The following is a 15,649-nucleotide window of genomic DNA, read 5'->3' on the forward strand; positions in this document are numbered from 1 at the left end:
CTCCCATTGACAGCTCCCATGAAAGATCCCCATCCTAACAAGAAACTCATCTCTCTCTGTCCCAGATAAATTCATTTAGAGAACCCTGATGAATCCAGCTTGACTCAGGTGTCCATTTCTGAATCAGCTGTGTCAAAGGCATGGGATCTGAGGAGGGATAGAGATCACTGAAGGCTGCGCCTAATGCCCACTGTTGGCAGGCAGGGTCATATTATACAGGGTGAATGATCTCCCTCAACCAGTTAGATTGGGGGAGGGGAGCTTGGGAGGATCAAGAGATAGAAATAAGGATCTAATAAAGTTGTTCTAGGAGTTCCTTTTGTGGTGTAGCGGAGATGAATCTGACCAGTATCCATGAGGATGTGGGTTCGATCCCTGGCCTCACTCAGTTGGTGGGAAATCCAGCATTGCCGTAAGCTGTGGTGTAGGTCGCAGATGTGGCTCGGATCCCATGTTGCTGTGGTTGTGGCATAGGCTGACAACTGTAGCTCCAATTTGACCCCTAGCCGGGGAACTTCCATGTGATTTTAGGGTGTGGCCCTAAAAAGAAAAAAAAAAAAAGTTGTCCTAGACTTGGTTGATAATAATGAGGAATCGTCTTCTTTTTTTTTTTTAAGAGCCACACCTGCAACATATGGCAGTTCCCAGGCTAGGGGTTGAATTGGAGCTATAGCCTACACCACAGCCACAGCAATGCCGGATCCTTAACCCACTGAGCCGGATCCTTATCCCACATCCTCATGGATACTAGTTGGGTTCATCACTGCTGAGCCACAATGGGAACTCCATAATGAGGAATCTTGAAAAGCAAATCTAACTCTTGAATGTAAATGCAAATAGGCATCTGTCTTAATCTAAAATAAAAGGTACTTAATGATAAACACACATTTTTTTTTTGTTTATTGGGGCCCAGTTACAACATTTTGCTGTTTCATAAAAATAATAAAAAGAAAATGTAATTACTATAAAATAGTATAAATCTATACTAAATAGATTTATAAGACCAAAAAAGGCATGCTTATTTGATTCGTAGTTCTTACTGGGGCTACTCCTGCATTTGAATTGGGTCTTAACCTTTGAGATTTTATATGTGGATGCAGTTTCATTATAGAAAGTGATTTAGAATATACTTTATGAGCCATGCAGCTGAAAAGATTTTAGGTATGATGGCTTTTGGGCATGACAGTTGTACACCTTTCACTGGGGTTGAACCTCCATAAGCTAAATTATGAAGTACTTACAGGCACACATTTTTCCTGTCAAGAACTATGGGGCATGTAAAATGTTTTTATGATTGATAGTAGGGCACACAGAGTTTAAAACCCACATTTTAAAAGTTAGACTGGTTAACCTTGTACCATACTATAACATGGTGCTTTGGAATTAGAAGCACAGAGCAGCAACATTTGCTGCCAAAAGAGCCGTATTTATTAACTCAACAAAGCTATAAGGAGAAAGATTTGAAAGGCAGAACACAATATTTCATCTTGAGAATCATTTCTGATCTTCATCATCAGAGGTCTCATAAAACCACTTTCTTTTTCTTTTTTTTTTTTTTTTTTTTTAACCGGACATGCTAATCAATCCTGTAAAACCTGAAAGGCTATGAATTTTTCATCACTGCATTGTGGCTTTCAAGTTAACCGTAAATATTTATAAATCCCCTCTTCCCAATATGTATAAAAGCAGAAGAAAACTGAAAGAATTGAAGACAATAGTATTTGACTTGTTCTCTTTTCTTTTGATTTGAAAGATTTTACAAAAAAATGGTTTCATTGTGTTATCCCAAAGCAGGGGGGTAGAAAAGAGTCAGTGTCTTAAACTGTAGATCTCATTTTGGAAGAAGTAAACATTTCCAATCCTCTGTGGCTAAAAACTAGGAACGTGAATGTTGGTGACTTTGTAAAATTCATAAGTACACCAACTATAGGCAATTTAAATGTAGTCTTATCTCACCTCAAGCCTTTGAATCTGAGAAAAAGCTGAGAGACAGTAGGCTGCTCCGTGAATAAAAGATACTTCATCTGACAAGACAAGAGTACAGGGATGTGTTTTCTTGGGCTTATTGTCACGGCCTTATTATTTCTCTAGGAATTTATTTTATTTGTAAGTTGAAAAATTGATTTCCACGTCTAGTTTTATTAGGCTACAAAGCCATTAACAGAAAAATATATATTAGCTACTACCATTTTGTGCCCTTTAAACCCATCTGTTTTGACCAATATTTATTTGCATATATTCCAAAAAGTGAAGGAACAAAAATAGGATGCATGATATACCTTCTGCCATTCAAAAATGGGTTTTCTTTTGTTCCAGGATTCATTTTGGAATGAAAGGCTCTCTTGCGATTAATCCACTTGAGTCTAAAAGTAAAAATGGAGTTTCTCCTGTTTTTGAAGTGCAGCTCACCAAAGATCTTATTTGTTTCTTTGACTCATCAGTAGAAATCAGGTAAAAAGTAAAATTAAAAAGGGCTCTAGCTGCAAAACTGCATAGTTGGTTCTCAGTTTGCTTTGGGATGTCACAGGTGGAAATAAATAAAAATTTTAAAAAGTGGTTTATATATTGATAAAATCTTATTTTAAAAGAGTTTTCAAGTAGCATGTGTTGGGGTCTTCATCGTTTGGCTCTATAGCTCCTTGGCTGATTAACGTAAAGTGTTTATATCAAAGTTCGTTTTAAATGACGCTTTGTGAATTGTAACCAGGCATATGATTAATCTGTTTTCTCTTCCTTTCTACAGAAACACAGCAGAAAGCCAACAGAGAATAAGGATGATGGAAGAATTAGATGTATGTTCACCTAAATTTAGTTTCTCAAGAGCAGAACGTGAAGTTAAAAAGCAGGGAGGACGAATGCTCTGTGATGTGTTAATGGATCAGAAAGTGTTGCCGGGGGTGGGGAACATCATCAAAAATGAAGCTCTCTTTGATAGTGGACTCCACCCTGCTGTTAAAGTAGGTTTTAAGTGTTTTTTAATACTCAATTTGTATATTTGTAAATAGTGTGAAGGAATCAACGTGGAATACTTAAATCTGAGTGGCAGTAACACATCCTCCCCAAACAGATTTCAGAGGTCTTTGCTCATGTCAACTTCTCCACAAGGCCAACTGTGACCACTGTATTTAAGATTGCTCTGTGCCTCTCCGCTATCCACTCCCTCCCCCTAGTCTTCCATAACTTGCTTTGCTTTTATTTTTTCCACACTATTGATCACTTTAAATATAGCCAAGTATTTCACTTGTGATGTATGTTATTTAAAATTTGTCTTGGGAGCTCCCATTGTGGCTTAGTGGGTTACAAACACAACTAGTATCCATGAGGATGTTGGTTCCATCACTGGCCTTGCTTAGTGGGTTGAGAATCCGGTGTTGCCTTGAGCTGCAGTGCAGGATGCAGTCATAGCTCAGATGATCTGGCATTGCTGTGGCTACAACTTGACCCCCTAGCCTAGGAACTTCCATATGCCACACACATGGCCCTAAAACGACAAAACAAACAAACAAACAAACAAAACCATGTCTTCTGCTAGAATGCAGTCTAAAAGAGAGAAAAGTGTCTGTTTTGTTCATTGATAGATCCGAACATCTAGAATACAGTGTCTGGCATTAAATATTTGTTGAATGTATGTATGAGTGAACTAGGCTCACAACTTTCTGTATCTGGCATATTAAAATCATACTCTATACACACTCATATATTCCTGTTTATAGCTATGTGTGACATAAAAAAATTCTGTTTTGTTGGAATGGTAAGAATAGAAGTCAGGTAGGAGGGACTAAGGAATAAGTGATCAATGAGGAAATAGAAGCAAATTTAGAGTGATTGTTAAAATAGCTTAGATTTGAGTGAAGGGAAAATATTAGATGCTAGAGGTGGGTGTCATGATAAGAACTGGTTTTGGGTTTTTTTTTTCTTGTTCTTCAACTGGAGAGATGTGAGCTTATTTATATGTTGGGGGAAAAAGTGGCAGAATGAGAGAGTTAAAGTTGTTTAAAAAAAAAAAAGAAAAAAAGGAGAATGGTGATTAATAGGACCAAGTTGTAAGATGGTCAGAAAGGTTAGAACTCAAACCCAGGTAGTATATGTATTTTAGTTTCTACAGGGGTGGGGGTGGCGGGGCAGGGAGAGGCTACGTTAGGGCTTTTATCTAGACCCAAATAGTCTCTATTAACTGTCATTTTTTACATGACTCCAAAGATATTTATTTTGTGTAATTACTTTCCAGATAGTTTGTGTAAAATCCAAATCAGTAGGAAATATGTTTTAAAAGAAAGCAGTGAATAATTGTTCTAGTTTGTTTTTTAACACCTGGAACAAGCTGGTCGAATTTCTATAAAATGGGAATAATGAAACAATTTTAACAAGAATGAGCTTATGAACTTTTAAAAATCACCTAGATCTCTGTGAAAAAAATGTCTTTGGAAAAAGAACCTAGATCATTGTTACCTAAAGCATTGTTAATATCTTTGATAAACCGATGATTTACTTGTCATCAGTACATTCAGCCAGCCATTTATCTAGTAAAAGATCATTTGCCCATAATGCCTGGAGGTTTAAAAATTAATGATATTTTTGAAGTTTAGCTATTAGTCCCCTAAAAGCCCATGCACAATTAGTGAAAAAGTGCAGTTTTAGCATTTTAAGATCTGACTGAATATAGTATATTAGATATGATAAGAAATAAATGAATTTTAGAAGTACCTATATTTTAAACCTTAAATAAATGAAAAAAATAGGTCATACTTTTAGAATTACTGTGTTGACTACATGGTTTTAGATTTTGTGATCACTGATAAACTTATTTTTGCTGTATATGAATATATGTATGTATTCATATACACACAACAAAGGTGAGTCACCGGACAGAATTTCTTCCTGAATTACCATTGAAACATGTGCCAAATGATAATTCTGCAAGGGTAACCCTGAGATTTATGCTAAGCTGTGTCAGAAAAAAATTCTTCAATCAGGTCTCTTTCTGAGTTCTTCCATGTGTTAACAAGTACTTTAATATTAATGCACGTATATAAATTCATATCTTTTTAAAGCGTGATAGTGACCTTGATGGTCATCTACTCTTGAGCCTATTTCCTCCCCCTCTTCTTTCTGTTTTTTTTTCTTTTTTCTTTCTTTCTCTTTTTTTTTTTTTTCTGCAAGACTTTTCAGGGTGGTTGGTTGACCATGCTGGGACTTTGAAGATGTTGGGTACAGAATGGATATTCCATAAATACTTTAATTTAGAATTAAAGTGTATAAATAACAATGGTATTTTGAATCCATAGTACTGTTACTTAAAAATACTTTTAATGGCACTAAGTAGGTATATGGGTTCTAGAAGAGATGCATATATTTCAAATCTATTTTCAAGTCTCTTAGAACTGGCAAATGGTATTATTTTTCTACAGTAATGAATAAGTTGTCCTGAGTCATTTTTCTATTTTAAGGTTTGTCAGTTAACAGATGAACAGACCCATCACCTTGTGAAAATGATACATGATTTCAGCATTCTTTTCTACAGGGTAAGAGCAAAATTTTTTCAACTATGTAAAATGTCAATTGAACTTTGATCACACCAAAACCATTAAGGCTCTATATAGCCATCTAGTGGTAAGAGCAGAGAGGTACAGTAGGAGAGTGTGATATGGGCATAATTAACACCTTGAAATTTTAGGTCGTAGGTCAGTCCAAACTTTTCTTAGTATAATTATTTAAATTATCTTTATACTAAGTTGGGGAACAGCTTTGTTAGCAGTTTCTAGGCCCTTGTTCTATTTTCGGACATATAAGAGTAAAATATAGGTAGCCTAGAGAGAGACTCAATAATTTGGAATAAATAGAGATTTCAGTTCAATCGGATTTGGTCACTTGCCAACTGTGTGGTTAATGTTGAGATAATTTAGCTTTAGTTGCTTTATCTGTAAAATGAGGTAATAATATTTCTCTGTCTACCACAGCGATTTTTGAGCATAAGTCCTCACTAAACTGGAAATTTTAAAAGTTGTGTGTATGCATATATATATATATATGTTTTACCTGTAAACAAGGCATCATAAATGTCGTTTTACTCTACAGTTCATCTATGGATTCAAAGTGTTTATTTTACTGTTGTCAGAAAGTCAGGTATTATAGGATTCTTCATTAATAGGCCTAGAGTGTTATAATGGGACTCTTGCTTTACATACGTGCCTACCTATGACTATTTTAATATTATTTATGCTCAATTATTATTCCAGGGAAAGATGATTACAGACAGCTACCCATCTTCTGCCCAGATTAAGATGGGCATTTCAATACTTTGCTTAAATTAATACAAGTTATGTATTTTTCAGCTTATGTATGGTGAGCCTCATTTCTGGACTTTTAAATGTTCACACTTCTGATGTAAATCCCAGAGATTCTCTTTGTAGGAGCTTTAAATGTATGTGAGTCGAATAAAACTGTGATAGAGAATATCACCGTCTTTTGAAATAGAACTTATGCTAAAACAGAATATGTTCTCTCCTAGGATGGCATTTGGATTTTTCTTTTTCAGTGATTCTGTAAGATTAAAAACGAAAAACTGTCCCTTTTCAGGTCAACAAAGAAGATGATCTTGTTAAATTTTTCTCCCTAGAAATAAATTTTTTGGCTGTTGAAACAAAGTGAGCAGCTTCGGTGGTTCTGAAAATAATCAGATTTAAAGCTAATCTGGTCTTTTTCTTATAACCACATAATTATGTTTAATTATAAAAACCTTAAAAGCATGAAAGGCACTTTAAATTATAGGACTTTTATATCCCATTTAGATAAGAGGGTAAAGCCAAGCAAAGAACAATGTTGAATACTAATAAGTTATAAAATAATGACTTAATTATTTCACACAAATCTTACTTGACAAATATTGCTGAATCTTGTCAATACCTTTTTCTTAGATGGAAGAAAAGATTATGAGGACATATGTACAAACATATGTAAATTTTTAACAAATTATTTTCAGAAATAACTTTCAAGAATGTTTCTTTGGCTCCTTAGCAACCCCGTTTTGTAGATAACATTATAATGTTTGGGTTTTTTTTTTTTTTTTAGTGCTGTAAAGCAGGATCTGCTGTCTCTAAACACTATAAGGTTTACAAGCGTCCTAATTGTGGTCAGTGCTTCTGCAAAATAACTGTGTGTCGCTTAGGGGAGAATAACAGAATGACATATTTCTGTCCTCACTGTCAGAAAGAAAACCCTCAACATGTTGACATATGGTAAGAAATCTAATTTAAAGTATACCGTTTGCCCCAATTCTCTAACCAAAAGGCTATTAATAAGAAAACATAACAGAATAACTATCAAGCTATTAAGAACAGAACATAACTCACGAGTATTTAAACCCCTGGAAGAAAGTAGTAAATAACATCATCCAAAACCCAGAATGAGCTGAAGATGATTTCTGGACCTCTTCTGAATTCAATAGAAAAATCTCTAGCTTGGTTGTTAATATCCAGGCTGTGGCCTTAATCTCATCCTGGTAAAGTGATTACCAGGAGGTGTAGTTTTGTCAATAATTGGAAAAATTCAGCTGTCTTCAAAAGCTCTTGTGTCATTTAGAAGAAATATGAATCATAACCAAGCTCTCTTTACAGAATTGCTGTTTTGTTGGTGAAACAGCTGACTACTTATTAAACACAAATGTGGTAACTGAGCCAGTGTCTGAATAAGTCTGTTCCCATGATACATTCCAAAACTGGGGAAGTAATCATGGGATGGGTTCAGGGACCCACTGAACCTGTTGTGAGATGAACTTGACCTAAAACCCCATTCACTGATCACTGACTCCACCTGACTTGTGAAGTACAGGGACATTTTGGGTCTTTTGGAATTACCAGCAGACAGAATGAGTGTCCAGTAGTCCTTAAAAGTTTTGATGATTTCCTTTTCCCCAGTGTACACTTATCCTGATAAGAGGTCAAGGGTCCCTTTGGAGAAGGCCGGGCCAAGTATTAGCAATATAAAGGAGCTGCATAGCAGTATATGGGATTATAAGCCAAAATAACCAACATAGACATGAAACATTTTAAAGGCTATGAGAGTTTGGGGATGTTAGAGGTTTATACGTACATAGAATCCTTGGAATATCTCATAGAAAGAGTATAATTTGAAGTTTCATTTAAAAATATAGCTGGAATTTTGAATAAATAAATGAGCAAATAAACATTATTTAATGGGAAAGAAGGAACATGACAAAAAGCGTTTAAGTCATAACACTGGCCAAGTCAAATGAGGTCTCCAAGTTGTTAAATAGTAAAAGGTAGTTTTATAGGTAGATGGGATCAACCTAGTCATCAACCTAGTTTGGGGAATCGTTAATTCTTTCCCAAATCAATAGATTACGGACTTTTAAATGATTCTAGCATAGTTAGAATTGAAAGTGAAGAGGCTTAAAGAACATGCAAAGCTTGTTCAGTGTAATGCATGAGAGATAGTTACCAGGTCTGAGGTCAAGACTCTGGAAATGGAGGAAAAAATAGGTACTTCATTTTTTTTTTTTCTTTCCTTTTTAGCTGCACATGTGGCATATGCAAGTTCCAAGGCTAGGGGTTGAGTAAGAATTTCGGCTGAGGCCCATGCCACAACGCTGGATCTGAGCCACAGGTGTGACCTATACTGCAGCTTGCAGCAATGCTGGATCCTAATCCACTGATTGAGGCCAAGGATCAAGTCCGCATCCTCACAGACACTATGCTGTGTTCTTAACCTGCTGAGCCACAATGAGAGCTCCTGTTACTTTAATTTAAAATGTTAAATGTCAGCAGGAATTATGACAGTTTTTTTTTTTTTTTTTTTTTGTCTTTTTTTTTTTGCTATTTCTTGGGCCGCTCCCACGGCCTTTGGAGGTTCCCAGGCTAGGGGTCTAATCGGAGCTGTAGTCTCCGGCCTACGCCAGAGCCACAGCAACGCGGGATCCGAGCCGCGTCTGCAACCTACACCACAGCTCACGGCAACGCCGGATCGTTAACCCACTGAGCAAGGCCAGGGAACAAACCCGCAACCTCATGGTTCCCAGTCGGACTCGTTAACCACTGCACCACGACGGGAACTCCAAGGAATTATGACAGTTTTGATATGTAGAGTAATGCATAAAGTTGCAGGCCCAAATAATAGAAATTTTCACTTTATGGGTCTGGGAAACATGGGTAGAATGGAAGAATTAAGTTGAGGATTTGTGAAGTATCTGGAAAACATGTCATACGGGCCACGTTCAGGGTGGGAGATAATGGCTTGAGGGTTATCATCACCATAGTGGTCTTAGTGGAAGTATTAAAACAGCATCAGTCCCCTGAAAAAGCATAAAGAAAAAGAACCAGTCTGAGCTTCAGAGAACACCTGTAACTGCAAAGGAGGAGGAAGAGAATAAGAGCGAAACCAAAATGATGTGGTCAGAAATAGGAGGACAAACGGAAGTGAGTACTTGGCTGTGTGGAAGCCTGGGAGGAAGGAGGTGCCACCTTGTCTGTGCAGAGCTTGGGGCAGCCTGAGGGATGGAGGGAATGTCCAAATACCTGTCACATCATAAGTATATCTGCAGCTGTGTTTTTCCCTCCTTATTTCTGTGTTTCATTTTCTTCATCACACCTCTCGTTCTCAATTACTTTTCTCTAAACCACACCATATCCCCCTTTTTCTCAGTTTCCTCACATGAGTTTACATGTCACAGAGATCTGAAATATGTTTAGATAATAGGTTATATTACACAGATCTATGGGTTTTTTTTTAATTTCTTGATGAATTTTATTACATTTATAGTTGTACAATGATCATCACAACCCAATTTTATAGCATTTCCATCCCAAACCCTCAGTGCATCCTTCTACCCTCGCAACCTGTCTCATTTGGAAAACTTAACTTTTTCAAAGTCTGTAAGTCAGTATCTGTTCTGCAAAGAAGTTCATGTGTCCTTTTTTTAGATTCCACATGTAAGTGATAGCATGTGATGGTGTCTCACTGTCTGACTGACTTCACTTAGCATGATAATTTCTAGGCCCAGCCATGTTGCTGCAAATGCCATTATTTCTTTCCTTTTTTAATTCCATTGTGTATATGTACCATATCGTTTTTTTTTTTTTTTTTTTTTTTTTTTTTTTTTGTCTTTTGTCTTTTTAGTGTCGCTCCCGTGGTATATGGAGTTTCCCATGCTAGGGTCCAGTTGGAGCTGTTGCTGCTGGCCTAAGCCAGAGCCACAGCAATGCACGATCCGAGCCATGTCTGTGACCTACACCACAGCTCATGGCAACACTGGATCCTTGACCCACTGAGCAAGGCCAGGGATCAAACCCTCAACCTCATGGTTCCTAGTCAGATTCATTTCCACTGCACCACAATGGGAACTCCTGTACCAGCTTCTTTATCCACTCCTCTGTTGATGGGCATTTAAGTTGTTTCCATGTCTTGGCTGTTGTATATAGTGCTGCACTGAACATTGGAGTACATGTATCTTTTTGAGTCATGGTTTTCTCTAGATAGATGCCCAGGAGTGGAATTGCTGGATCAAATGGTAATTCTATTTTTAGTTTTCTGAGGAATCTCCATACTGTTTATCACAGGGGTTGCACCAATTTACATTCCCACCAACAATGTGATGGGGTGCCCTTTTCTCCACACCCTCTCCAGCATTTAATGTTTGTAGATTTTTTGATGATGGCCGATCTGGCCGGTGTAAGGTGGTACCTCGTATGGGTTTCTTATTTTTAATATTATAGGTGTACATTTCTTTGACCAAAAGTGCATAACAGTATTTATCAGGTAGAAGACATTCAATGTATATTTGTCTACTGGATAAATGATTAATGTTCCATATGTATTTGTCTTCTATGAATTGATAGCTTTTGAAATTTTAAAAGTTATTATTCTTTCAGGTTATCAAAATTTTTTTATTAATGTGTAGTTGATTTACAATGTTTTTTCAATGTTTGTTGTACAGCAAAGTGACCCAATCATACACAGTTCCCTGTGCTGTTCAGTAGGGCCCTGTTGCCCATCCATTCCAAATATAAGAGTTTGCATCCAAAAAAATCCCTGAACTTCCCGTCCATCCCACTCCCTCCCTCCCCCCACCCCCCGAAACCACAAGTCTGTTCTCCTTGGCTGTGATCTGTTTCTGTTTTGTAGCTAGAAATCTGTGCCACATTTTAGATTCCACAAATAAGTGATATCAGATGGTGTTTGTCTTTTTCTTTCTGGCTTCACTAAGTATGAGAATCTCTAGTTCCACCCATGTTGCTGCAAGTAACATTAGTTTATCTTTTTTATGGCTGAGTAGTTTTCCATTGTATATATGTACCACATCTTCTTAATCCATTCATTTGTTGATGGGCATTTAGGTTGTTTCCATGTCTTGGCTATTGTGAAGAGTCCTGTGATGAACATGGGGGCGCATGTTCAATGAAAGTTTTGTCCAGATATATGCCCAGGAGTGGGATTATCAAATAAATACATTTATCATGTAAATAAAATCATTGTCTGTTCCAAAGGCTTTTTTGAAACTAGGATTCAAAGCTTCAGGTGTTTCCTGAGAGAGACTTGCGAATTACCTAGGAGTCAGGGAGGCCATGCTACACTGTCAACGTCCTGGGCCCTGCGGTCCCCCCTCCCTCCTTGCCTAGTTCTGTTTTATATATCGGCATCCAGCTTAAGACTCATTGCAGAATAAGTGTATACATAATAAAACATCACTTTGTTGTACAGCAGAAATGATCACAACCTTGTAAGTCAACTATACTTCAATAAAACTAAAACATGAAAAACAATTTGCATAGTCCCTTAGGACTCAAATAAATTTGCTATAATAGAAAAAAATAAAACATTTAAAAATCAGTAAGATTTGCTCCACTCTTAGAGATTTCTGTAATTAAATATATTCCATTCATTTTTTTTCTGTATTGAACACTTTTTATGTTGACTACATTTTTTTCATTAATTTAAAGTCATTTCAAATTAAAATATGAAAAACCCAATAATGTCTAAATTCTTGTGTTCCTTCAGTTGCTAAAGGTTTGTCTCACTCCTTCCTGAAGTCCTCCCCAGATTTTCCAGTTTTTATTGATCACACCACACTTTGAATACCTATACCATTTATTGTTGGCTCTTCTTTTTATACCATCTCATGTGATTTATGTGAGTATTGTTTCCTTGAGGGGAAACTGTTTGCTTTGTTCTTTGTCTTCACGAGAGTCTTTATCTTATTTTTCATGGTGTCATTTTCTTGCTATTTACTTCATTAGGGTCTACTGTACATCAGGTCCTGGGAATACAAAGGCAAAATAGAGTACAGTTGCTCAAAGTGGGTATAATGTGGGGAATAAGGAGATCCTAGGAACCTCATAATGGACATGCTACAAAGGGGCACATTTGTGCTAATGGCAGTGGAGGTATCGTATGGAGGAGGAAACCTCGAGTTTCTCTGAGGAAGTGACATTTGAGTTTGGTGTGGAAGGAAATAGGACCTCAGCAAAGATAAGAGGCAGGAAAGGGATTTCCTGGAAGGGAAAAGAGCCCCTGACAAGGTGTGTGGGAAAACACCATGTGCCTTTGGAGAGATGCACAAGAGAGAAGATATTCTCTTCCTCTAAGAAGACCTGTTCAGGTCTTTGGAAACCATCTAGTTTGGAAATGTGCTGAGAGCTGGTTGCTAGTTAATGAGAATCCAGTGTTGTTTGCAGACCAATTCTTAAGCAGACCTGACCTGACAGAGATTTTTCTGGGAGATGGACTATGACAGGGATCTTGGGAGAAATGAAAAAAAAATCTGTGCTGGGTTAATCTGGACAGGATAGCCCTATTTGGGGAAGAGAGTTTGATTACATGGTTGTCATGTTTAAAAACATAATTTAAAAAGGACTCTTTTGATTACAATGAAAAAAACCCAGTGCAAATTATATTAAAATGGGAATTTGTGGGTCATGTAGCCAAAATGAATATTGGGGTAATTCTCAAAATTAATGAAAAAGCTATAAAAACCCCTGTCTTGGGGATTGGAACTCATGAAGGTGACCTTGCCTGGGCTCTCCACAGATGGAACAAGTAGAAAGAATAAAGTCAGGTCTCAGCTGCTTCTTGCTTAAGCTTCTCATTTCAAGTCTCACAATAGTAGATTCACGGTGGTTTCAGAAGAAGAAACATTCTGGAGGGCTTCCTGGAAACATGGGTACTCTATGACCAAGGGATTTTAGCAGTTGATTCTGTGGAAGTATAATTTGTAAAACTTACTGGACCTCACCCCCAGAGTTTCTGGTCCAAAGGTCTGAGGGAGGCCTGAGACTCTGCATGACTAACAAGTTCCCATGTTGTGTTGGTGCTGTGGGTGGAGAACCTAACTCTGAGAACCCCAGCCATTGCTCAACACCACCCCCCACCCCGCCGCTGTCTCTCACTTGCCACCTCCACCAGGCTGTGACAGGTCAGTGGTGGGTGGTGCAGGTGTCGAATGGACTTGCAGCCCAGCTCATAACATCCCCTAAGCAAGGAGGTGTAAGACAGTCCACTTGCTCCTTGGTGTCACCAGGGCTCATGTCCCTGGGCACTGAGCAGGTGCAAGGTGGTGTGGGCAGCACGGGGGTCTCACCTGGAACAAACCCCAGGACTGACACAACTGACAGCACTCTCTAACACCTGCAGCAGTGTGATGGCTTCCATGGTCCATGCTCCCCAGTCCCCTCTACAGGGGCAGCATGGCAGCCCTGGGAGCTTCCTTAGCTCCTGGTAAATTTGACTCTGCAGCAGTGCCCACAGCATTTGCTGATGGAAGGATGTGGGGAGTCAGGGTAAGGAGTGTTAAGGACCACTTGCATGTTTCATGTGCACTCTACTGAGTGCAGGGGGATGCCCTTTACTGGGATGCAACAAACAAGCAGATTGGGGGCAGAAGGTCCTGAATTTTATTTGTAATAGTTTCCTGTGGCTGCCATAATAAATTGCCACAGGAGCACGTCTGATTGCTCAAAGCAACAGAAATGCATTCTCTTGTGGTTCTGGAGGCTAGAAGCTCAGCATCATTTTGTTGGGCCAAAGTTAAGGTGTGGGTAGGGCTGTGCCTTCCAGAGGCTCTAGGGCAGAATTTCTTCCTTGCCTTGTCCAGCTTCTGATGGCCCGCCAGTGTGCATTTGTGGCCACATGACTCTAATCCCAGCATATGTGGTCACATTGCCTTCTCCCCTTCTGTGTTGCTCTCCGTCTTCTATGTTCTTCCATGTCTTCTCCTCTCCCTCTGTCTTTTGCTCAGAAGGATACTTAGGTTTGCATTACGAGGTCTCTGATAGTCCAGCATCATCTCCCCATGTTAAGATCCTTGATTACTTCTGTGAAGATCCTCTTTCTTTTAAAGTAACATTTTACAGGTTCCTGGTATTGTGGCCTGCTATCTTTAGGAGGCCATTATTCAGCCAACTGTGGCCATGTCGAGGTTGAAATTCTTGTTACACATCCAACTGGAGATGGGAAAGAATTTATTAGAAGGTGATTAAGAAATGGAGCAGTAAGGAGGAAATGCTTGCAAAACTCCCATATGTAGCAAATATCCCCTCATAGTTTATGAAATTTATAGGATAAAAGGTGAAAATGGTGAAAAGATGGAGCACATTGTGTTTATTTGATTATGAGTAAATGCATGATGCTGCCTCTCAGTAAGTTAGCAAAGGGCAGGAATTAGGCCATGTACATACTGTAGAAGGTCTCTTGTCCCATAGGAGCAAAAAAATACTGAGTGGCATTAAAAGCCAAGGGAAGAAAAGATAAATGAACCGTAAAGAGCTGTGTCTTACTTTCAGATTTTCTTATGCTGTTTATGATTTTACCAGACAAGCCTGAATTTAAAACCAGATGTAATTATGTGTAAGTAGCAAAATGCTACAGAAGACACAACTACCTTTGAAAGTCAGAGAACTCATGTTCTGAAATGTAAGGTACAAAGCCTTTACCAGAAGAGCCCCTTTTCAATTTAATGTTTGGAATCATGAAAGGAATCCATGACACTGATGTGGTTGTTTAAACCATGTGCTGTGCTCTGCAGACCCAGAGCTGTGTGTTGAAGAACAGGACTGTATCACATATAACAGTATACTGTTACATTCCATATAACAGTAGAGAGTTAATTAAGAATTCCAGCTAGAAAATCATGACTTAGGTTTGTGGCCAAAAAATCATGGTTGGTTTTATCATTGCTTACTAATCTGTTAGTTAGATATCCAACAGTTTTATCTGAAGGGAAATAAGGCATTATGGATGAAAAACATATCTCTAGAACAACTAATTGATATAATGCCTAATGTATTTTTTTTTTTCTTTTTAGGGCCACATGCATGGCATATGGAGGTCCCCAGGTTAGGGGTCCAATCGGAGCTACAGTTGCCAGCCTTCACCACAGCCATAGGAATGCAGGATCTGAGCCACATCTGCGACCTACACCACAGCTCATGGCAATGCCAGATCCTTAACCTACTGACCAAGGCCACATATCCAACCTGCAACCTCGTGATTCCTCGTCAGATTCATTTCCCCTGCGCCATGATGGGAACTCCCCTAGGGGATATTGAGAAATTCTGGAGATGTACAAAGTAAAGGTAGAACTTTCTCACCCTGCAGTCAGTGCGCTAATTTCTACATAACTTTTTTCTTCCCTAGTTTGGTT

The 15,649-nt window shown here is 38.3% G+C and overlaps 1 protein-coding gene across 4 annotated transcripts in view; it reads left to right on the forward strand.

Moving 5' to 3' along the window:
• Positions 1 to 15,649, forward strand: part of NEIL3 (nei like DNA glycosylase 3) — a 216,241-nt gene that overhangs the window by 190,111 nt on the left and 10,481 nt on the right. For all 4 annotated transcript variants that reach the window (XM_021076035.1, XM_013984008.2, XM_013984011.2 and 1 more), the window contains 4 exons: positions 2,317 to 2,451; positions 2,744 to 2,957; positions 5,448 to 5,522; positions 7,069 to 7,235. In XM_021076035.1, the coding sequence (XP_020931694.1) occupies positions 2,317 to 2,451; positions 2,744 to 2,957; positions 5,448 to 5,522; positions 7,069 to 7,235 (591 nt within the window). The remainder of the gene's footprint in view (positions 1 to 2,316; positions 2,452 to 2,743; positions 2,958 to 5,447; positions 5,523 to 7,068; positions 7,236 to 15,649) is intronic.

The sequence above is a fragment of the Sus scrofa genome, chromosome 15 (genome assembly GCF_000003025.6).
Source record: "Sus scrofa isolate TJ Tabasco breed Duroc chromosome 15, Sscrofa11.1, whole genome shotgun sequence".
NCBI lineage: Eukaryota > Metazoa > Chordata > Mammalia > Artiodactyla > Suidae > Sus > Sus scrofa.